The sequence below is a fragment of the Saccostrea cucullata genome, unplaced genomic scaffold (genome assembly GCF_032062105.1).
Source record: "Saccostrea cucullata isolate Sc308-1 unplaced genomic scaffold, CSIRO_AGI_Scuc_v1 ctg3085, whole genome shotgun sequence".
In the NCBI taxonomy this organism is placed as follows: domain Eukaryota; kingdom Metazoa; phylum Mollusca; class Bivalvia; order Ostreida; family Ostreidae; genus Saccostrea; species Saccostrea cuccullata.
The window spans coordinates 34484-60509 of NW_026934506.1; the positions used below are offsets into that span (position 1 = coordinate 34484).

The 26026-nt window shown below is 34.6% G+C and overlaps 3 protein-coding genes across 3 annotated transcripts; 2 read left to right on the forward strand and 1 right to left on the reverse strand.

Moving 5' to 3' along the window:
* Nucleotides 1-382: 382 nt before the first annotated feature.
* LOC134240896 (probable insulin-like peptide 7) lies at nt 383-8845 on the reverse strand. The gene is made up of 3 exons (XM_062723001.1): nt 8179-8845; nt 763-926; nt 383-671 (listed from the first exon to the last, which is right to left on the reverse strand). Exons 1-3 carry the CDS (start codon nt 8343-8345, stop codon nt 475-477), a joined length of 528 nt encoding a protein of 175 aa, XP_062578985.1. The 5' UTR covers nt 8346-8845; the 3' UTR covers nt 383-474.
* Nucleotides 8846-14480: 5635 nt separating this feature from the next.
* LOC134240893 (uncharacterized) lies at nt 14481-17645 on the forward strand. The gene is made up of 5 exons (XM_062722999.1): nt 14481-14710; nt 15165-15286; nt 15519-15619; nt 16535-16609; nt 17012-17645. The coding sequence occupies exons 1-5, from the start codon at nt 14513-14515 to the stop codon at nt 17122-17124; spliced, it is 609 nt and encodes a 202-aa protein (XP_062578983.1). The 5' UTR covers nt 14481-14512; the 3' UTR covers nt 17125-17645.
* A 5065-nt stretch (nt 17646-22710) lies between these two features.
* On the forward strand, nt 22711-25104 carry LOC134240894 (uncharacterized; the record flags this gene model as incomplete). Its single annotated transcript, XM_062723000.1, has 5 exons — nt 22711-22794; nt 22928-22958; nt 23299-23385; nt 23476-23637; nt 25000-25104. Coding segments are annotated over exons 1-5 (420 nt in total), but the record flags the coding sequence as incomplete, so codon positions are not given.
* Nucleotides 25105-26026: the final 922 nt, after the last annotated feature.

Sequence of the window (26026 nt, forward strand, 5' to 3'; positions counted from 1 at the left end):
CAATATACACAATTTCAACTCGTTGGATAAAGCCAATATCAAATCACACAATATAGATATCTTCTATGTATCACACAAGGCTTGCACGTAAGCATATTTTCCTAAATATTTCTACGTGACAAATCTGTGTGATTTACACACCAATAATTCACACAAAACTTAAAAACATTCCTTAAATAATCTTAAAATGGTTCAGGAACCTGCAGTTCAAGTGAAATCCTTGATCTCATAAGGGTATAGAAATCTGATCTCAATTGACTGATAGTGCAAAACATTTCAACTTAATTTATTTTTAGAATATCTTAATTGACTGAAATTGCAAAACATTTTAACTTAATTTATTTTTACAATGTAATTCGTAACATTTATCTACGTTGTTTTGATGAAGATTATTAAAGGCTTCCTGTTGTTCCATTTCTGGTTACATCGTTCTACAGAGTGACTGGTTACATCGTTCTACAGAGTGACAACTTATCACGCACAGGAGTTAGCATCTGTAGCGGGAAGTCTTATAGAAAACTGACAAAATTCTGCGAATTCTTCCCAGCTACATCCTTTGGAATAGCAACACTCGTTCAAAACATTCTTTTTACTTCGCATGTCCATTACTGGAGATAAAAACTTCATTGAAGCAGATTTTTCTATAAAAACGCCATTGTCTTCAGAGAATTCTATTAAAAAAAATTTAATTATCTACATATTTCCTAAGATTAAAAAAAACAAGATTTTAGATTTTTGAGATAAAACAAAGGAAGTACTGACCCCCGTTAATGTGTTTCCGTTTAGCTGCACGCTCCCAGTCTGCAGAGCGTTTCCGGATTCTGTAAATGTCCATCCGACAGGCCAAGTCTACATGTTGATCCAGTTCATAATGACAGACGCGATGACAGTCTGTGTGCCAGAGAGATCGCCACTCGTTCTCTGTCCTGTTAGAATTCAAATCCTCATTAACCCACATTTCAGTATTGCATGCTCGTATAACACGTTTATAGGAAAAAAGGTGTTAAGACATGTATTAAGATTATGGATTTCTTTTCCCAACCTGAATCTGTTTCACTTTGATTATTTCATAACAACCCGTTTTAATATTTCATGTAAATATTTTTCAGACAACATACCGACTTTGTCTAGAGAAAAATATAAAATATAAAAAATTCTCGGACACAGTTAATGATCGGGATTTTTATTTAATAAATTTAATTTGCAATTTGAAAATAAAGTACTGTATCATGGCAACATCATTCATCAAAATAAATTAAAACAAGATGTGTTTGTGAAACACATGTGCGGCAACAAATTTAAAAAACATATTTTTAGCATAAAGGTCACAGTGAAGGTCACAAGGTCATTGATCTTGGTGTCATTTGACAAATCTTGATTAGTGAAGTATGATACCAAATATGAAGTCTCTATCTTTCATGGTTCAAAAGTTATGGTGAAGGTTCAAAAAAGCTATTTTTAGCATATAAGACACAGTCAAGATCACAAGGTCATTGACCTTGGTGTCATGTGAAAGGGCTTCACTAGTGGAGTATGCATGCAAAATATTAAGTCTCTATCTTTCTTCGTTCAAAAGTTATGGTGAAGGTTAAAGTTTGCCATCAAAAAAGCTATATTAAGCGTATAGGCCACAGTCAAGGTCACAAGGTCATTGACCATGCTGTCTTTTAAAAAAGCTTAATAAGTGTTGTATGTATACCAAATATGAAGTCTCTATCTTTTATGGTTCAAAAATTATGGCAAAGGTTAAAGTTTGCAAAAAACCCCTCTATTTTTAGCATATAGGTCACAGTCAAGGTCACAAGGTCATTAACCTTGATGTCATTTGAAAGAGTTACATTAGTGGAGTAGGCATGCCAAATATGAAGTCTCTATCATTTATGGTTCAAAAGTTATAGCGAAGGTTAAAGTTTGCAGACAACAGACAAACAGACAGATAGGACAAAAACAATATACGCCTCGGATCTTTTGATCCGGGCGCATAAGAAAAACAATTAAGACAATTATGTATCTCAATGTAGTCTACGTGAATGCCACATTATATTAAAATCAGACTAAAACTGTGTAGAGTAGCATTTTGAGAGGATTTTACAAAAAAAAAAATTATTTTTAGTAACCACAGCAACAATGTTCATCCAGATCAAAAACCGATACATGTATATAGAATAATGTATCTTAGTGTAGTCTACTTGTGTGCCAAGTTATATTGAAATTAGACCAAAACTGTAGGAGGAGTAGCATTTTGAATGTATTTCACAGAAAATTCTATTTTTAGCAACCATAGCAATACTGTTCATCGAAATTAAAAACACATGCACTAATTTATGTATCTTTATGAAGTCTATTTGTGTGCCAAATTATACTGAAATCAGATCAAAACTGTAGGAGGATTGTTTACAGACAGACAGACGGACGGACAACGGACACCTTACCATCGCATAAGGTCTTCTGGTCACTGACCAGTAGAGCTAAAAAAAGACACTGCCATTATATTCATATGGGAGGCAGGTGCTCATTGCTTACAGTGCACGTACCGCTAGTATTTATATATATTATTAGGATATGCGATATTTCAGTTGAATAAGGAATTTATTTTACGATAAAGGGGGAGGGGGCTGGGTTTTTTTCTTATACAGTGTACTATTATTACAAAATATTTGAAGGTGATCAATGCAAAGTGGGATGTTTGCCATTTCATTGTAGGAGAAAACGTATTATTAGATTCATTTAACCTTGAATATCTGCAAATAAATAATTTTTATTTCAGTGGAGTTTCAATACAGTATAAATCGGGCTTTAACTCTTTACAACTTACTGAACTGTTATGCAACACACACTTAACGTTCACGTCATAGAAATATGACGTTACCATTTTCCCGCAAGCTCTTTAAAGCGCATTGTATGGAACGCCATCACTGCCTTATAGCATACAACTATGCATTTATTATGTCAATTTATCATAACGTGGTGTGAACATATCTTTACGTTATGTCAATTTCTTATGAGATGATGTAAAAATATCTTAACATCATGCCAATACTACATAGCATGAAGTAAATACATCCTTTCATTATGTCAGCACTTCATAACTTGAAGTAAAAAATTCATTATGTGAAGTGATAATGTGTTTACATTGTGTTAAAACTTTATTACGTGAAATGAATGTTTCTTTACATCATTTCATTTCTTTAATATGTGAGGTCAAAATTGCATTACGTCAAGTAAATTGCGTTTTATAATTAAACTTAGCATTACATGAAGTCAAAAGTCCATTCTTTTTTGAGAGTGTATATTTCTATTATATCAAAGCATTATTACATGATATGGGTTATTCTTTATTTTACGGCGAAAGCATCATGATGTGAGGTGAACACATCTTACCTTTATGTCAGTGCTTTATTACGTGGTGTAAAAAGTGTATTACATAATGTGAACATATCTTTATATTATAACAACACTTTATTACATTATGTCAAAACTCAATACCGTGATGTGGATATATTATAACGTTATGCCAACTTTTTCTTATGTGATCTAAAAATATCTTTATATTGTGTTAACTCTTTATCATGTTGATTCCAAAAGTGCATTACCTGATGTAAAAATACACTTCCATTATCTCAAAGCTGTATATCTAATATACAATGAATGTTGACGACCGTGTTTTAATGACTGTTAAGAGGGGGGGGGGGTCCTGATTGATTAGGAAGAATGACAGGCACAAAATATCGGCCCCCCCCTCTTTCCCAGACATAACTTTACTATAGAAAATGTAATGTTCATTGAAAGCGCAGCCCCTACCCCCACTTTTTGTTGAAGTATAATCCACTGAGGGCAATGTAGCATATCTGAAAAAAAAATTTAGGACTGATCGAAGTTGGACCCCCCTCCCCGAAAAAGGATTTTCGGGCTTGGATAATGTTTTTGGGCTTGTCAAGTTTTTTTGGGCAAATTAATATTTTTTTTCTGGTTGACCTCCCCTTTCAAAAAAGATGTTACGTCACCGGAATTAGAAAATTTTTCAACGATTCTAAGGCCAGAATTCTATTACAAAAATCTACCAGTCCCTCATCTAAATCAATTGAATATGCCTTAGTAAGCATGCATGGGCAGGCACATATCAGTGGCGGATATGGGAATCTTGAACAAGGAAGGGGGACGGTATATGGTTGGAGACCAAGGAGGAAAGCAGAGAAGCTCTCAGGCTTTATAGTTTTATAGAAAAAAAAGTTTTCAACTTAATTCAACTAAACTTAATGTGAAACTAATGCAATTGTCCTACAAAGGAAAACCAATAAATTTATTAATTTTATGTACATGTATATTTTGGTCACTAAAGATGGTAGGGCGGGATCCCCCCCCCCCCCCCAACCCAACCTAACCCACCAGTGCACGTGTGTTATACGATGTGTTTACACTTTTGAAAAAAAGGGAAGTTAATAAAAATCTTATGACAATGTTCTTAGTAAGATCAGAATTTTAAGACTTTTATCCCCCCCCCCCCAAAAAAAAAAGAAAGAAAGAAATAAAAGAAAAAGAAAAAAAATTGCTGCACGACTCATAATATTTGATTTATTTAATAATCAAAGTAAAGTAAACGTCATTGAATTTCGACGTGACTTTAATTTACAGTCGCAGTGTTAAGGCTTTGCACGTTTCAAGATTGTCAATCATTTGTCGCTTAAAATTTTAATTAAAGATGCCATTCCAAAATCGCTGAGAATTTCTTCTACGACAGTTTCTCTCCCGCCAATTTTAGTGCTTGCGGAAGGCGGAAAATACGTTATGCTCATATAAAGGCCGAGGATACCCGTGTTCGCATAACGTAATAGTGAATCGACATAATGTAGAAGAGTGCGCACAGTATGACATGAGCTTTTCACATCAGTTAGTAAAAACTAAGATGGATTTTCATATCATGGAATGGGGGGTTGGCTTAACATATAAGACATATATTCATATCACGTTATAAAATATTGACGTAGTGTATTTACTATTTTCGCATCACATAAATCTACTACCAACTTCAATATAAAGAGCGTCTGTATTATGTATGAATACATCTACCTAATGTTATCAATGTTGATATTATATATATAATATATTTACATCATGTAAATTGGTGTGAAATAATGGTACGGTTTTGGTACATAAAAAACTGACATAATGTAATGGAAGGTTGACACGATGCAATAGTATTGCGAGTTAATATCATAAAGAATTGACATAATGTAATGAAAGGTTGACACAGTGTAATTGTTGTTTAATTAAATGTCATGAACAGTAAACATAACGAAATGCAAGTTGACAAAATATAATTGTAGTATGTGTAAATGTCATAAGGTGTTGACATAATGTAAAGGAAAGTTGACAAGATGCAAAGGTAGTGTGGGTTAATGTCATAAAGAGTTGACATAATGAATTGGAAGGTTGACATAATATAATGGAAGGTTGACATAATGCAATAGTATTGTGGGTTAATGTCATAAAGAGTTGACATAATGTAATGGAAGGTTGACACAATGCAATAGTATTGTGGGTTAATGTCATAAAGAGTTGACATAACGTAATGGAAGGTTGACACAATGCAATAGTATTGTGGGTTAATGTCATAAAGAGTTGACATAATGTAATGGAAGGTTGACATAATGCAATAGTATTGTGGGTTAATGTCATAAAGAGTTGACATAATGTAATGGATGGTTGACACAATGCAATAGTATTGTGAGTTAATGTCATAAAGAGTTGACATAATGTAATGAAAGGTTGACACAATGCAATAGTATTGTGGGTTAATGTGATAAAGAGTTGACATAATGTAATGGAAGGTTGACACAATGCAATAGTATTGTGAGTTAATGTCATAAAGAGTTGACATAATGTAATGGAAGGTTGACACAATGCAATTATTGTGTTCTGCTATAAGGCAGTGACGGCGTTCCATACATTGCAAGTTTCTCTAAAGCTTACCGTAAATAATATTATAACGTAATATCTTATTAAGATTTTAACTTTTCTTACTTTACGAGATTTTAGCAAGTAAAAAATAGATGGGAAGTGGCATTAAATTGAAAATTAAATGTATTTGTAATTGCGGGGAGACGGTATATGCGTGATATTGCGTCAGAAATAGGAAATGGTATATGCGTTAAAACGCACGACTGAGGGGAAGGGAGTTAATTATCCATAAACAGTAAATATCTAATTTTGTTTTAGGAATCGTTTTGGTAATTTTCAATAACCTTAGATACAAATGCTTGTTTAGTACAAATATATATATATATATATATATATATATATATATATATATATATATATATATATATATATATATATATATATATATATATATATATATATGAATATCCAGCAGAGTCTAGGAATTCAATGGAAACGAGCTTTCCAAAGTCTACCAGATACATTGTATTTTCTAAGTTAGGAATTCACTACTAATAATTTCAAATATCATTAGCCAAGCAGGGGTGTTAATTTCTGTTTTGTGACAGATAAGATTACGCTTTTAATTTATTAAAAAAGAAGAATGACTTCGAGGACCCATTACATTTATATCCCATTTCCTATCTTTTAAGATAACATTTCAGAAATTTTTCTCGTTGTCAGATCAATCCATATCAGTTTCAAAAAACCTAAATGTAAATTCTTATCACTCACTTGTGCTGAGGTCTTACTTTGGGCAAGATACTACGTATATTTGAAACCGAAATCTAGAGGGATTTCTTTCTGAAGAATACACTTCCAAGAATAACCTCCAACTCAGGATCTAAAAGAATAACTCTTAAAATATTCTAAATACACTCAAACATAAAATACTAGCTATTAAAAATATGGAGATGACAAATGCTAATAGAACTCAAAAATACAAGTTGGGGGCTCATGCAGCAAACATCACGAATCTGTAAGAACATCAGAGGCGAGATAACAGGCCATGGAGGAGTAAACATCCCATGTTGACTAGTTATAAGCGCCTTGTGTCATGACCGGACAAACGGAAAAACACATTACTGGTCAGTGTGAAATCATGGTCTAACAATTTGTAAATAATAAAACGTCAGTCAAAATTCGACTTAACGACGGATTGCATTTACTGACAAGGTCATTGATTAGATTGATTGACTGTATGTTGTTTAACGTCCCTCTCGAGACTTTTTCACTCATATGGAGACACCGCCACTTGCCGATGGAGAGCTACAAATTTTGTCCTATACTCGGCACTTGGGCCCATTGAGCAGGGATGGATCTTTTTCGTGCCAGCACCTACTGCGACACGGGACGTCGGTTTATACGGTCTCATCCGAAGGACTGTCCCACAGTGGGATCGAAACCGCTAATTAAGGATCAAATCGTTTCTTCGCGACCCTAGAGCAGACGCTCTAACCACAGCACCACGCGGGCGACTAATGATGATGAAGGGAAGGCACGATCACAATCGTCCTCATACTTTTGTGCCTTTCCTTGATGATGATGAAGGGAAGGCAGTGTTCAAGGCACAAAAGCATGAGGAGGATTGTGATACGCAACAATAACGATGTTGCGATTATAAATAGTCTTTTGAGAATGAACACTTCACTATTTTAATACTTGAGTCTCTTTTAATCTACATGAATTATTTATGCGTTTTCTGTTTCTCATTCTGTTTCTTGTGATAATGTTAAAGCATGCGTATAATTTAGTAAAGATTTTTCAAATAAAGAATTTCCAACAAAAAAAATTTAAGAAATCTTGTTATCTAACGCCCCGACAAAAATACATGTACAAAAAAGGAGATTGTAGCACAGGCACTTGTTTCGTATACTTGACACCCCATACTTATTACATGTACCTAACTCAATTTTCTGGCACCCCCGCTTCAAGCTCGTATTTTGTTAAAATACCAATCATTAACCTACTTTAAAATGACATGTTCATTTTGAGAGAGGTTTTATTTGCCAATTAAATCGGTTCTGAATCAGACGGTGCCTGAATGAAAAAGGTACTTGTGGTAAAAATAAGTAGGGGTGTCCCGTATAAGAAACAAGTGCCTGTGGATAGTATTCAGATTTTTTTTTTCGAAGGAGATGGGTTGGGTGGGCGATTCAATTGTACATTGTATTTGACAAAGTGTTGATCCTCTTGAAACTGGACACAAAGGCATTTAAGTAATTGATTCCTGTAACAAACCTTTGCAGAAACAATGCGTTGTAATCCTGGTAGTGATGAGAAGCCACTTGTACATGTGTAAATATCCAGAGTAGCGTCCATATACATAATGAAACCACGACCATCACTTTCTGAAAATGTAATGTGGAGATATCTACAACAGAAGAAGCAGATACAAGACAAGTCATAAACCGTCGATACTTTTCTAATGAATAGATCTGTAACTAATTTGCAGTCAGCATCCATGTGTTTTAAACTTTTTTGTATCATACGTGTTAAAAAGAACAACAAATAAGACATCTTTATCCTCTTTTATCACTTTTTCATATATGATGAACGAAGGCGCAATAACATGATTGGGATGATGAATGATAGATGCCAGAACAGATTGTACATGCTTCGGACAGTTTTTACCACCACGTTTTTGAGTGTTTAAATCTTTCACGACATAGATATAGTCCTTCTAACCTGCAGTGTAGAGTAAAACTGTTGTACAGAATACAAGGTATCTAGTACTTACTTGTTAAGGTCTAATTTCTACAGGAATCTGAATTCTGATAAAAAGCAAAATGATTAAACATGCAAAATATAGCCCAGCAGATTGATATTTGATGAGGTTTAAATGTGACGATAAATGTGATTGAGGTGGGATTGAATTGATATCTAATACACCTTTCATCATTTGTCTCTCACTTCGTGATATTTTTCAAAATCTAATTTTCAAAACCATTGCTTTGATGGCTATGATTATGAAAAACACACCTCAAACATTTTTCCTTTATTATCGTAACGTGATCAAATTATTTTTTTTACATATGTTTGACTTTGAAATCCACATAAAAGCACTGAAATGTTACCCCTCCCACTTTTCCCCTGAAAAGGAATTAGACCTGTCTGCTTTAAAGTAACTGCATTTTAAAAATACTTACATATACTATTTGTTCCGTAAATCTGTACTGAGTAAGTATTAAAACATTATGTAGTACAAAATGTACTTATTTCTTATTTTCAGTGGGTACGTATATGCCTTGATTGAAAGAAAGGATCATTTATACAAAATTTAAAGCCTACGTGGGAAAGAATGTAGTTCTTAAACATAGTAAATATTCTAATTTCTTTCCCACTTAACAAGATTTGACCAAAAAATCAACGTCCGAAACATATCATTAGCGTACGTGTTGAAATTTCATTAGGATTATCCTTACAGATTCCACTTTAACCTGTTTTTTTCAAAGAGGGCAATCAGGTGAAAAGAGATGGGCGAACTTAACGTAATTATAAAACTCATACTCAAATTGTGAATTTAGTATTTAGAGTCAAGTTCTCATTATTGATATTTATAAAATCATGACAAACAAAAAATTCTGAGGAAAATTTTCGTTAAAATTTAATCTTTTTTTATAAGAAAATAATGTGGTATCCATTGGATTCGAACCCTAGCAATAAAAATCTTGAGTAGAATTCTCTACCGAGACTTCCACGCTAACCACTAAACACTACACTAGTCCTGATGAAAAGTGGTATTTAAACCATTGACTTACTGAAAAGATACGAAAGTTATTTCATAAAATTATATTTTTCAGATATACCCACTTTGCTCCATAATTTTGGAAACCAAAATATGTATACTTTATTTGTATGCAAACTTTGGGTCAAGTGTAGTATACGGTATTGTAGTTCCTGCAGATTCTCACTCTTAACAGACTGAGTAAGTAAATAGGCATAGTCTACGAAAGCCCAGAAGGCTCATTCGAGATTCAAGGTTCGAAATACGAGATTCGAAATTCAAGTTTCGCGATTCAAGATCCAGATTAACCAATCAAAAGCTCCCAAAAGGCTCACTCGAGATTCAAGGTTCGAAATACGAGATTCGAATTTCGAGATTCAAGATCCAGATTAACCAATCAGAAGCGGGTTCAACATTTGATTACTCCCCTTTATTATGATTTTACTATCAAGAAATCGTTTAATATATAAATAACAAATAAGTCATTTAATAAAATTACAATACAAGAAAGAGTGTTATTTATATAAGAAGGAAATTTAAATAATTATTGGATTTTTTATCAGCAAGATATACTTAAATTTATATTAATAGCTTCTTAAATATTAAATAGAATATATATATCAGGAATATAATTATATATTTTTGTATAGTCTACTTTGTTTACGGGGTTGATGACATATAAATAATGTTATAAATGAATACGTGGCAAGTGTCTAAAGGTTAACAATAACCCCACCCCTACCCACCCCGCCTGCCCATTTTTTTCCCAACACACTGAAAGGCTTGAAACTTGAAAGACGACGTAGTATTGATAAAGAAAAATCGCATTCGTTTTCCTGATAGAGGAAATACATAAAAATTAAGTGTTTAATTACTTATTTTCATCTAAGGCTTTGATTTCTTGAACTAATTAAAAATTATATCTACAATACAGCTTAGCGATATGAATTAATAAATGAGGCATTTATTTTATCTTATATCAAATAGTAGATGAGTCTAAATTAGATGCAGAACTATATAGCGTTATGGTGTTATATTTTAGTCTCTGGCCATAGCTTTATGACCAAAGACTAAAATATATAAAACCTTATATAACGCTACAGTTCGATTCAGCAGTCAAGTCTCACTGCACAAATGTACCCTTTATATATACCCTTAAATCATTGTGCAGTGTAGGTACGATTCATAATATTTCATGTCTAATTATAATTAAATGCAACATTCTCCATCAGCAATGATCTGATGAATTAAAATTAGTTGACCTACTTATTCAGCAAGTCAACGATAAGACCATATAATATTCCATATAATGCATATATACGTATTTACTATTTTGTTAAATTAGAAAAATAAGATTATATATGTATTTTTCAAAATGTAATCCAAATTTTATGTTTATTTCGTTTTAATACATAAAACATTTTTTCTTGCATTATCATTTTAGCAAATGATCCATTTGTTATAAATATATTGAACGATTTCGTGATAGTAAAAACGAAACAAAGGGAAGTAATCAAAAGTTGAACCCGCTCTGATTGGTTAGTTTGGATCTTGAATTTCGAAACTCGAATTTCGAATCTCGAATTTTGAATCTCGTATTTCGAAACTTGAATCTCGAATGAGCCTTCTGGGCTTTCGTACATAGTCCCTAAATTATGATTATTTTCTTTTACATATTTAAGGAATCACTTTCTAGTTAGGAGACTATGCCAGGGCATCAACAATAGTGGGAGACATGGGATAATTTGCATAACGGGCTTCGCCCGTTATGCTAAAATAATCCCATGTTTCCCACTATTATTTATGTCCCTGGCATAGTCTCCGAACTAGACAGTGATTCCTTATATTTCCATTTTTACTCGAAATAACTATCTAAAAATAAATCGAAATACCGTCTAATATAGGTAGATTTGAAATGCATTCCATGTTATTTTCCATTGCCCCGCTCCATGACGTCAAATTTTACTATAAAAAAATAGTCCCATACAAACACGAAACAAATAAATGATTATTTAGTTACTGTAGTCAAATATCAACATTTATGAAATAAACAACAAAGGAATTTTATATTATGATCAAAGCAATCTTGTTAACTTTAATTATATATGTGACCTAGATTTAGGTTGTCGGAGGCACGAACACGTGTATAGGCCCTATAGGAGTATACTTAGGCTTAACTTTCAAAAAAATGGAGTGAAGACCCACTCAATCATAACGTAAAATTGTGTTATAGATTGAAAAAATGACTCATTTTGCCCTCTTTCGTGTGTGTAAAATATTTCATAGGCAAATAACTTCAATCTTCATGAGATTTGTGTAAGTTGTAGAGATTTTACGTAATGTATACTTAATGTTAGATGAAATATTGAGAAAATTTTGATATAATTGAGATTTATTTTTTCACCTTCATGTTTGTTGCGCTACAAGCTTATCTCTCGTTATGTTCACCAATCTCCTCTTTTGTTAACTTTGGCATCTTCCACATTTTTCATGCTTAATATGATTTTCATTAATTCAAAGCACAAAAAGTGTTCCTGAAAGTACGTAAGTTCCGCTTACAATAATGGTCAAATTAACTATCATGAAACTGACCATAAAACGTAACTGTCCCTGCTTTATTATGAATGAGGTGTTAGTGAAACACTGATGCCCCCGTATTGCAGCTTATAATTATGGCGAGGGTTGAAATCTCTCAATTGAGTTCACAGAATAACGAAATGATACTGACAGACCCGCCCAGTATAAAATGGCGGCATCCTTTCGAGTCTACAAGGGGCAGAGACCCAAAGAGTTCATTCGGTGCCCCTCGGATAATCCTCAAGGATTTTAAACATATGTCATATGTACAGTCTTCAGATTCCGAGTTTTGGTATAAAACTAATAGTTAATCCAACAAGAGGCCCATGGGTCTAATCGCTCACCTGAGCACAGGTGCTGGAAACAAGAGACCCATGGGCCACATCGCTCACCTGAACACATGGGCTAGTTAAAAAACACAAATCAGCTTCGTATTGAAAAGCTGACTTGTTGGGGGAGGGGGATTTGAATTGTGTATTACTTGAGAATGTCACTGTATCAATAAAGCATACAATATGTACAAGGCAAGTATAATTTTGCCATACTTGAAAAGAAGATTTTTTTAAAAGAATTTCCCTACATATTACTCGATCTCCCATTGTGACCACACTCTAACCCTGGGAGTCATGATTTGAACAAACTTGAATCTATACTACCAGAGGATGCTTCCACATGAATTTCTTTAGTTTTGGAGAAGAAAATTTTTAAAAGATTTTCCCTACATATTCTTATGAAAAATTTTGATCAACTATGTCCCCGCCCTACCCCTGGGGGGTCATGATTTGAATAAATTGAATAAAACACTACCTGAGGATGCTTCCACACGAGTTTCATCTTTCCTGGTCCAATGGTTCCTGAGAAGATTTTTCCTATATATTCCTATGTAAAACTTTGATCAGCCATTGTGGCCCCGCCCTATCCCCGGGGAATTTGAACAAACTTGAATCTACATTACCTGAGGATGCTTCCACATGACTTTCATCTTTCCTGGCCCAATGGTTCTGGAGAAGATTGATTGATTGATTGTATACTGTTTAACGTCCCTCTCCAGAATATTTCACTGATATGGAGACGTCACCATTGCCGGTGAAGGGCTGCAAATTTAGGCCTATGCTCGGCACTCAGGGCCTTTGAGCAGGGAGGGATCTTTATCGTGCCACACCTGCTGTGACACGGGGCCTAGGTTTATACGGTCTCATCCGACCGCCCCATTTAGTCGCCTTTTACGACAAGCAAGGGGGTACTGAGGACCTATTCTAACGCGGATCCCCACGGGGCTTGAAGATTTTTTAAAGGTTTTTTCTATATATTCCTATGTAAAACTTTGATCGGTCATTGTGGCCCCGTCCTACCCCCGGGGGTCATGATTTGAACAAATCAAAGGAAATTAAATTTTAATATACAGCCGGTGGGTTGGGGTGGGTCTCGTCCACTTGTTAAAAAGTGTATAATAATCGAAATCAATCGTTGCGTTAAAACTTAATCAAGCAAAAAAAAAAAAAAAAAAGAATGAAATATCTAGAAAAGAAATAAAAAAACAAGAGGCCCACGGGCCTTATAGGTCACCTGAGTATCATGTAACAACTTTCCAACAATTGAATTTGGTTCGTGTTTTAAACCAGAGGCAATGAAATTCAGAATTTTAAAAGGGGCACCATTGCTTATCATAATTATAAACTTAGCATGCTTACTCTATTTACTTAATACCCAGAGGTAGAACAGAGTAACCAAGAGAAAATAGACTTCAACTTCAAACCAGTTTTGCACCCCACCCCAAAGGAACCACTGACCCTGGGGCCACATATTTCAAAATTATTTGAAATTTTCGTACAAATGAAGAGGAAAATAATATCCCGTTGAATCAATCCTCCTCCTTTCCGGAGCATAAAGTATTTTTGATTAAGCAATGATTTCTAGTGTTAGTGATATTTGTTTTGAGTTGCTAATTCAAAAGTTTGTTTTTTTTTTGAAAAAATATTCAATTTTAAGCAATCAGAAAAAATGTTCAAGTACTAGTTAATTTCAACTATATATTCTGGCTGCAGGCATATACACAGCTTTTGCGTCTTTCAGATCACATGTATATGAAATATTGAAAAAAATACTTCAATTTATGGCCATTTTCAAAGGAATTCGCGAATCGCCAATTTTCCCGGGATAACTGACCTGACCAATCAGATAAAAGGTATGACGTAGAGAAAGCGTCACCAATAGTTGCGTGGCGGAAGGTTAGACTACTGTACAGTAGATCAACACATTCATACGATTGTTATGGTTAAAAGATGTGCATTCGGACTTTGCAACAGTGACAGTCGGTATCCGGCCCGGAATGAGGGGGTGATATTTTACCCATTCCCTAAACCTAAAACAAATATTGACAAATGTCGACGGTGGATCAAGGCGTGTAATCGTCCCCACAAACAACTCAACGTCGACAGCATAACAAAAAACACTTATGTCTGCTCCAAGGTATGTTCAATTATGTTGTTAATATTGATCGTAGCATACAAATTTACGCTCTTATAAATGATTTTGCGTATTTAAACAGAAGTTACGCATAAGCCAATATGTTAATTGTTAGCAAAATCGGCCAGAATTTCCTTTGCTGTTTTTGAACATCGTCTGTCATGTCCCCAATTATTTTAAAATATATCGCACATGCCGGGGCTACTGCCTGAATAAAATGTGTTTTATAGTGTATTAAAGAGGTTAACATGCATTTCACATCATAACCCTCGAGAAGTGAAAATTTTGCATACGATTTCACTTAAGTAATTTTGTCAGTACCTATATACATATTTGGTAGATCCCTGTTTATACGTATATCTTTGAACTCCTAAAGAATAATTGAGAATAGGCCTATGTGTTTATCTGAAAAATTGTTTGGTAACATGGTTAAGAGTCATGCTATATTTGATTGCAGCACTTTATGAATGGCTGTGGTCCTACACCAACATATCCTGACCCCATTCCTCTGACTTCCAGCACATCCAAGCCATCTAGACCCCCTCCAAGGAACAGGGGAATCTTCAACAAACAGTCAAGGTAAAATTAAATCATTAGTATATATTATTTCCATGCAAATTTTATACAGAAAAAAAAATATTAAAATAAAAAAAAAACAGCTTTTTTTTTAATTGTAACTTTTATATTTCACTTGTAGTTTATTGCCTCCTGGTCTTTTATAGAGCAGCAATGCCTATAGTTTTGTGTTGATATATGTGAAACATTTTGTTGGTAGATCAAATTTGCAGTGACCTTTGTTCTGTAATTTCAGTGAATCAGAAAATCATGAAGACCCTGATAATCAATGTGAAGAATCTTCTCAGCATGTTACTGCCACTGGTGTGTCAACTTGCTCTCAAACTGAGGAAAAATGTAAGTGCATGATGCCATTTTGATTTATGAACAATACCCAACATAGATGCAGACAACAGTTTGTTCAATTAAATCATGAAAATGACAGAAGTATATTTCAGTTAAATTTGAGACAAGTTCTTTCATAAAATGAACATTAGGATAATTATATTCTTTCGACATGTAATTCTTTTCGAGTAAATACAATGAAATCACAAAAAGAAACACCGGTGACCAGAAGTTGTCCTTGAACTTGGAAATAGAAGGCGTGAGATTTTTTCAAAGTAATTTTTCCATCAGTTTCAAGTAAACAAAAATTGGGAAGGGAAAGAGATTCTTGAATGGTCAAGTCTCGAGCAGAGTAGGGGCACTTAATTTCAACAATTCCACTTACACCTCCATCACAGACAATTCCATCTGGAGTTGCCCCTAGAAATGGCAATTCTGGATTAATGCACAGTCCGCAGTCATGTACATGCAATCCCTGTCTTTTAACATACATTTCTCTGGCTTTCTTTTCATTGGAAATTCCGTATGACGTGGAAGTAGACTTAAATGCTTTTGGTTCTAAAATACTTTTGACATACTTCAAAGAAATAGTTTTCCTGTGTAAAATTTCGTAAAATTTGGATGCCGTTAGTCGTGTTTTTCTCTCTAAATGCCATCTCTGTGAATTATATTGTTCTTGTGTTTACTCTTGAATTTCATGAGCTTTGTTCAAGTCTATTGCTAGAGATTCTGATAAATGTTTATATTTATATGGTAGTAAAACTGGACAGATATAGGGCAATTTTAGATCTCCACATTTTGTATCCACTGCCTTTTGTACTTGTGGTTCATAGAAGGATGCCTGTAAAAAAAAATTAAATGAAAATGCTGCATTGCATTATGAAAAACTAATACATGTAAATACATTTTATTTGCAATTTATTCCAGGGGTTGAACCTATGGATGTTTTACTACTGGCTGCTGAAAACAAGAACATTTTGGAGGAAAATAGAAGCTTAAATGGTAAACTTCAGACTGTATATGGAGCATATGATCAACTTCATAAGAAGACTTACACACAAAAAAAAATGTAAAATTGCAAGCTGAACTTTCACAGGAATTTAATGTTGATGTCATCATTGGTGATGCAAAACAATTCAAATATTACACAGGTTTAACACCTGATCAGTTTCTTGGAGTATATATTTTTTTGATACCAAATGATCAAGTTATACCAAATTGAATACAGTTTCCATCAAACAGATCAAAAGAAGTAATAGCATTGAATTTGAAAAGTCAATTATTTTTAACAATTATGAAATTGAGACATGATTTTCATTATTCTGACTTGGCTTTTCGATTTAAAATTAGTAAACAGACAACAAGTGTTATTTTTACGCACTGGATCAATTACATGTTTTTGAGATTTGGAGAGCTTTCCATCTGGCCTCACAGAAATGTCATCAAAGAAAATATGCCACCCAAATTTAAAGAAGAATTTCCGACAACTTTTGGTATTCTTGACTGCACAGAAATAAAAATCAACAAACCATCATCTCTTAAGGCCCAATCACAAACCTACAGTGACTATAAAAGCTGCAATACTATGAAAGGTTTAGTAGTGTGTGATCCAAGGGGTTCAGTTACATTTGCTTCCATGTTACTTAGTGGCGGTATATCTGACAAGGATATTTTTGTTCGATCGAAGTTTGAAGACATGCTCAAAGACTTGTTGGATGAGGGTTACCTACTCCAAGGAGATGGACTCATGGCAGATAAAGGATTTAACATTGAAGAGGAAGTAAAGAAATGTGGGCTGCAATTAAACATACCACCCTTTGCAACCATTGGAAAACAAATGACCAAGAGTGATGCTTTACTAACCAAGAAAATAGCTAAACATAGAGTTCACGTTGAAAGAGCTATTGAGAGAATCAAACGTTTTAAAATTTTATCTGGAAAATTCAAACTCTCTTTATTTACTTTGATTAACCAAATATGGTATGTCTGTGCTATGCTTTCAATTTTTTTTCTTCCTTGCATTAAAAACAAAACCTAATTAAGTCAAAGCTTTTAATTTTTTTAAAAATAAATATTAACCAGTTAACCTGCATTTCATACATGTAATGGGGTATTTTCTTGACTAAACGCATTACCCTCAGTATGTAGTGTATATATTATATATTTTATTCATGTTTACCGGTACATGTATATGCATACATGCAATATTGTTTTTATTTGATGAAATTTAATTACATGATGTACCGGTATATCACATATGATAAAGTATTAAAATATTGACTTAATTATAGTACTAAAATATTTGTTCTGCCTGAGAAATAGAGAGAGAGAGAGAGAGAGAGAGAGAGAGAGAGAGAGAGAGGAAGAGAGAAATAATCTAAATTATAGTACAAAACTTACATGTGTGCTTCGACCACTTCCTATTCCAACTTCACCCAAATGGGTCATTTTCCTCTTCATGGGATTTGACACCAAGTAACTGATTGGCAATCCTTTTAAGGCTTTTAAATGGTCAACATCTTCCCCATTCACATAAATCTTCCTAAAAATACAATGTACCCTGGTAATGAATTTTAATCAAGCAACTTTAAAAATTAGATTATAAATACATACATGTAGAAATTACAAATTTTAATTGTTGCTAATACTAATAGTAATGTTATTTAATTTATAAGGTTTTAATGATATTTTTGGTTACCTGCATTCTGTCAAAACATTTTCTACAGGTTTCTGTTTTCTATCAGGGTGGGGTTTAATAATGCAAATTTGGGGAGCAGCAGAATTTTCAATCTTGCTTCCTCTTGGCACAGACCACTGCTGGGGCAAACTAGTACATGTTAGATTATCAGGGACTGCTTTAAAACCCATCGGAATTCAATGCTGAAGAGCCATCAACAAGCCAATAATGTGAGAACATGACCCACTGGCTCTGAAAAAAAAACGAGTGTCGGGTTTCATTTTACGATTTTCACAGCAAAGATATCGGAATATTCATTGTAAATCATAAGCATCAAATTCTAAAACAAAACATACCCAGCTATGCATGAACAATGCGCCAAATCCAAGGATCCTGGCGATACGTCTAGATTAATAGAATGCGGAGAGTCATTTTTCCGTTGGGAGCGGTGACATTTTGCGGAAATTCGGACTTCATTCTCCTTGTCGCTTTTATACAATTTCACCCTCTCGAAATAATTCTCACAATAATACTTAAAGCCTTGCTGCCTTGCTTTCAGTGAAATTTCTCCATCTATATAATTTTTGGATATATCCTTAGGTAAGTCGAATAAAACTGCAAAAACGTGTTGATCTTGACTCTTTGCAGCCATGTTTATATGGAGATGCTTGTCTAACCTCAGCATCCGTGAAGTAATTTATGAAAAGGGGCGGGGCTTACAGAAAGAGCAGCGATTTGCGAATTTACAGGATATAAGGAAAATGACGTATTGTATGACGTCATAATGCATCGACTAAAGGGAAAATATTACGTCATGGTTAATAGATACTTGGTCACCAACACTTCAAGTGATATATACTGCATTTGCAACCTAAACTGAGCGGTTTGGATTTTTCAGAAATTCTCAGGGCCAAATAAGGCACAAAGTGGCTCTTGCTCTTTATGCATTTTTTATATCATGAAAATTGTGAGGGTCACAGAGGGTGAAAAGAAAACATTAGCTCCAACTACATGTACCTGTACACGGTCGCAGAGTCCAAAAGCGAAATGTATAAGGAACCAAAGAAGGGTTTGATCACAGGGGCATCATATCTCCTGTTCTCTACTTCACATATAAAAATGCATGCATGTGAAGTGGAGAACAGAGTGGATAAGATGCCCCTGTGGTTCGATTTAGGAGTTCGTGTAGACTATTGACAGAGTATAAATCATAAGTTAATTTATAATATATAATAAGAGTTATCTTTCTTTTTACGCAAGTAAACTGCGTGAACCTGTTGCAAATAGGTTACTCCTGATCCGAACTCGCGATATCATTTTCAGTTTTAGGGCACAACTAAGCAAAATACCCCTCCCCCGGTTCTTTAGTCCATAAGATGTAACTTCTCTATTATTTAGCACATACATCATGTACATATGATGCTATTTACAGCTTCATGTAATTTTTTTTATGCATGTGAAACATTATTTGTAAGATTTTTTTCCAAAAGAAATGTAAACTTACTTTACAGTTACAACTTCATTATGCCCCTATAAACGAAGTTTCATGGGTATATAGTTGTTGTCGTGTCCGTCCGTCTGTCTGTCTAGCTGACTCTCTGTCTGTTGGTTTGTCTGTTTGTCCGCAAAAACTTTAACCTTGCCGATAATTTTTGATTTAGTGGACCTGTGACTTTCATATTTCACATGTATATTCCTTGTGACAAGACCTTTGGGTATCACCAAATTTGATCTTTTAACCTTGGAGTTTGACCCACTTTTACAAAAAAAATTCTTAACTTTTACTCTGGCCATATCTTTTGAACAGTAAATACCAGGACTTATATACTTCAACTATGTATTTTTTTGTAAAGACCTTTCATTGAATACCAACAACTTTGACCTTGGGACCTTGATCTTGGAGATCTCCGTACGTATGAAAAACTTTAACCTTGGCCATATTTTTGAACGGTAAAGGGTTGGGCTTTCATACTTCACATATGTAGTCCTTGTGAAAAGACGCTTCATTGGATACCAAAGAATTTGACACCTTGACCTTGGAGTTTGACAGCCTTGACCATAATTTTTGAAGGATTATGTCTAGGGTTTTAATACTTCACATATTTAATCCTTGTGACAAGAGCTTTCATCTGGTATCAATAACATTGACCCTTTGTCCTTGACCTTTAAGTTTGACCCATTTTTACACAAAAAATCCAAACATTTACTTTGACCTTAATTTTAAAACGGTATATACAAGGAATTTCATATTTCAAATATTAATTTATCAATTCTTTATGGCAAGACCTTTCATTTTAAATGAACACTTTTGACCTTTTGATCTTGAACTTTGAGATTTCCGTACTGACGAAAGAAAAAATTTTAACCTGGGCCATAACTTTTAAACGGAGGGTGCTAGGACTTTCATACTTCACAAATTTAATTCTTGTGACAAGGCCTTTCATTGGATATCAAAACATTTGACCCTTTGACTTTGACCTTAGTATTTGACCTACAATGTACTTTTTACAAACTTTAACCTTGGCCATAACTTTTGAACAGGTGGTGCTGGGGTTTTATATTTCACTTTTGATTTTCTTGTGAAAAAGCCTTGCTTTAGATATCAACATATTTGATCTGCATTTGAGAAAGCTAAACCTTATGTTGCCATACGGGGGCATCAGTGTTTTACAAACACATCTTGTTCTTTTATTAATTCTTTTGAAAAGACCTTTCATTGGATATCAAGAACTTTGACCTTGGAGTTTGAATTACTTTTTAAAAACTTTATCCTTGTCCATAACTTTTGAATGGTAATGGCTACGGCTTTCACACTTAACATATGTAATCCTTGTGAGAATTTCTTTCATTGGATACCAACAACTTTGACCCCTTGAGTTTGACCTACTTTTAAAAAACAAACCTTTACTATAACTTAAGAAGGGCTAGGAGTTTTATACTTTACATATTTAATTCTTTTGACAAGACCGTTCATTAAATATCAAGAATTTTGACCCTGGAGTTTGACCTACTTTTTGAAAATTTTAACCTTGGCCATAACATTTTAACAGTAATGGCTAGGGCTTTCATTCATACTTCACTTTTGTAATATTTGTGACAAGACCTTTCTTAAGAAACCGACAACTTTGACCCTTTTACCTTGGAGTTTGACCTAACTTTCAAAAAAATTATCCTTGTCCATAACGTTTCAACAGGTGGTGCTTGGGCTTTCATATTTTACAATCATATTTCTTGTGAGAAGACCCTACTATGGGTACCAACATATTTAATTTGCATTTAAGAAAAAGTTTAATCTTCGCTATGTTGTCATACGGGGGCATCAGTGTTTCACAAACACATCTTGTTCCTTATAACTTTTGATTGAGAAGAGATAGGGATTTCATATTTGACATGTGCATTACCTGTGACAAGATATTTCCGAAAATGCCATGATTTTTAACCCCTTGGCCTTGACCATTGACCTTATTTTATAAAATTCAACTTAGGTGATAATTTCTGATTGACATATGATAGGGCGTTCATATTTAACAAAATATATCATAAAAATGACACCTCACCCACTAAGACACCGAAAGCGGGGGACCACAATTCTTTGAATTTGCTTGTTAGTGCTGCAATACATTTTACTTTCTTTACTTTATTTCAAACTTTATGAAGTATTACTGGGTTCCCTTTATAACAAGAAGATTTTATCTTTTTTAACGTCCCTCTAGAATACACTGCCACTACCTCGGAGTGTGAAGACACTACCTGAGTGTGAAGTTCTGCCCCGATGCGAAATGATGCTTCGCTAAGCATTGCTATTTTTTAAATGTGAATCTTCTTTTGTAGTCTTGTTTTTAAGCCAATGTACTTCTATAAATAATCCTGATGAATTGCTATAAATTACTTTAAGTTCTTTCACGTTAATGGTGAAGATATTTTTCCATGTGTTAGCTAGGCTTATATAAATCTATTAATTGAGCATTAATTCATCTTTTTCAGTCGTGATTTTCTTTTCAAAAGTTTCATCAGACATAATTTGATCCTATACACAGCCATGCTTTACGATAATCTAACAATAAAATAAAAATAATTTAACAGTGAACATTTTAAATTCATTAACAGCGAAAACCACAGTAGAGCGATTTTAGATGAATAGAAAACATGACAAGCGCATCGAAAGGTTTAATTTTGATTGTTTTCATAAACGACAAAGCGAGGTACATTTGAACACAAAGTAACCAACATGAACTATTGATTTCCTAAACTTCATAAACGGTAAGCTGTTTTTTTTTTTTTTTTTTTTTTTTTTTTTGTTTTGTTTTTTTGTACATATTTTTCTGCGAAGTCTATTTTAAGTGATGTGCATTCGCACAAGCAAATTTCTCATTTTTTGTTTCTTTATTAAGTAGAAATTTTCAATTTACCAAACAAAAAGTAAACACTGGAAATTGAACACTTCTCAATCACAACGCTGGGTGTTATATGAACAGATGAAGATCATGGGCAGTGGGGCTAGTACCACCACGTAAGTTTGTGTGTGTGTGTGTGGTAAGTGAATGGGTATGTATGCGTGAGAGAGATATAGAGAGACGCGGTATTTATTGAAATAACGGTGATTACATGTTTAGTACCACATTAGCTCTACATCTTTTTAATAGAGAGAGGAGTTCACCCGCTGTTCAAGATGACGTAAGTATAAACACGTGCCTGACATTTCTGATTTTAGTAGAACTCTAGATCTGATTAACTCAAGAAGGTTTCAACACTTTTCATCCCATTTCTTTATTGAAATATTTCTTAATATAGCGTATCCGGTATGTGTCTGTCTGTAATTTGTCTATAGATTTTTGTGAAATGAAACATATGGAGATATATGAAACAAGTGACAAAAATAGCGAGACTAAGAATGGAAAAGATATAGATTTAGAAAATGTTGAGAGAGGCTTGTAATGATGAAGGACAGTCTTTATATCCATCCAGCAAGAAGACAATTAGTAAAAATGAAATGTATGTTTGGGGTAAATTTCAGAGAAACATCTCCAGAGCGTTAAGTCTTCGCCATTTTCATGGGGTCATCAAGTCCACTTTGGCAGAACTTCATAGGCTCTACCTGAACGTAAGTCGCTTACATTTTATGCAACATTTCATGAATTAAATATATTTTTTTTCATTCAATCTACTCTGATCTTTTTGGAAATGGAATCAGCCAACAGGCAAAGTGTCTGATGTTCTGAATGACCTCACACATCCCGAATCCTACGAACTTGAACTTCTCATCAGTGGATGCAGTACTTCTGAAGCAAAGAGCATTTCTTCTCAACTAGAGTATGCTGTTGAAAACATCATATATGAAGTAACCGGGATAATGGTGACTCTCTCTCTCTCTCTCCCATTAATTACAACATGTACCTTCCAAGTAAAACATAAATTTTTGATTATCTAAACAACTTTGAACAAGGTTTTTTTTTCACACGGCAACACGATATTTGCTCACCAAAGCTCAGAGGTGAGCTCTTCTGATCACCAATTGTCCATCATCCGTCCGTCTGTCTGTTGGTCCGTCTGTCTGTAAACTTTCGACATTTTCAACTTCTTCTCAAGAACCACTAAGGTTAATTTTAACCAAACTTGGTACTAAGAATGCTTACTTTAAGGGGGGAGTTAAAATGAAGGCCATGTCCCTCCTACAAGGGGAGATACTAGTAATCAAGAAATAACAAAAATACGGTGGTTTCATTAACAAATCTTTGCAAGAACCACTGGGCCACAAAAGCTTAAACTTATGTGCAAGCATCATTCGGTAGTGTAGATTCCTAATTTTTCAAATCATGACCCCCAGAGTGTAGGGCGGAGCCACAATAAGAAATCGAGGTTTTACGTAGAAATTTATAAAATTCTTTTGAAATCTTCTCGAGAACACTTATATGGCAGCATCCTTGAGTAGGGTAGATTCTAAATTGGTCAAAACATGACCCCTAGGGATAAGGCGGGACCACAGTAAAGGAATTCAAGTTTTACGAGAAAGGAAAACTCATTAAAAATCTTCTCTAAAAACACTGGGCCAGAAAGGCTGAATTTTATTTGGAAGCATCCTTGGGTAGTGATTGATTGATTGTATTCTGTTTAACGTCCCTCTCGAGAATTTTTCACTCATATGGAGACGCCACCTTTTGCCGATGGAGAGTTGTGCAAATTTTGTTTCTCGGGGCCTTTGAGCAGGGAGGGGTCTTTTTCGTGCCAGCACCTACTGTGACATAGGACCTCGGTTTATACTGTCTCATCCGAAGGACCGGCCTCCACGTCCTACAGTCGGATTCAAACCCGCGACATAAAGGTCGACTCCTTATTTCGTGACTCTAGAGCAGACGCTCTAACCACTGCGCCATGCAGGCGACCCTTGGGTAGTGTACATTCTAAATTGCTCGTATCATGACCCCGGGATAGGCGAGGGTCACAATAGGTGATCCAAGTTTTACATTGAAATATAAAGGAAAACTCTTTAAAATCTTCTTCTCAAGAACCACTGGGCTAGAAAAACTTAAATTTATATGGAAGCACCTTTTGCCATTGTAGATTCTAAATTGGTCAAATTACGATCACCGGGGGTAGGCCGGGGACACATGAGGTATTACAAAGGGGGAATCTGGTAAAGATGAATTTACTCAGGTGAGCACTGTGGCCCATGAACATCTTGTTTATTTTTCATTTGCGTTGTATTTTTTATTGGAAGCCTCCAAAAGGTTTGTTGGGCACAAGTTACAAATCGTCAGGGATATACGAACTGATAAGGGAGGGCAACACGTTCCCTGATGGGTATTTTTTGCAGTGCGAACTGGTGAGTAGGAAAAATGATAGCGTTTCAATTTCTTAAAATATCATAAGAACGTTACATTATAGCCTAATATAATGTACATATACAATTAAGGACTGTTGCAGGAGGGAGACATCACCATTTATCAGCTCTGAGTAGGGTTGTCACCAGAGGGCGCTTGTGCCTGATACTGTTTAGAAGGGAGACATCACCAGTTATCAGGTCTGAGTAAGGTTGTCACCCGTGGCCGCTTGCGGCCGAGGTTGAAACCAGACTCAGACCTTATATTTGGTGTTGTCTCCCTTCTCAACAGTCCACAATAGTTTTACTATCCTGAGGAATCTAAATTATCAATTAAATAGAGAAGAAAATAATTATCAAACTTCTTGTGTTCTCCTTCTCTGCTCTAGTCCATACTTTCAAAATATGTCAACAGAAAACTTTGACGTCGTCTTTGGAATTTATTGTTTACCGATCCCGCATATACATGTATTTAGCAATAGATGTACATGCATAATTATAAATAAGAGTTTCCTTGCTTAAACCCTTGTATTTTCATTTAAAGGGCGACAACACAGCTGTAACCCTGCCCTGCTCGCTTCTCTATTTCATTTTCATCTGAAGGGTGACAACAGTTGTCACCCTGCGCGTGAGGGAGACATCACCAATTGTCACACCTCAGGTGTCATGCTCTAAACCAATCAGATTGACTGTATAATTATGAAGGCGCCCTCGGGTGAAAATCCTACTCAGACCTGATAATTGGTGATGTCTCCCTTCTAGACAGTCCATAAAGCCCGTTTCACGCTGTCACGATTTTTGGCTACGACAAAGTACAAGTTAAAAAATCGCAGTAATTCGGCGATCATCTTTAGATAGTGTGTAATTTTTCTTAACTGTGCTCGCAGCAAAAAGAAACGCGGCGATTGTTTTGAGCATGTTCAAA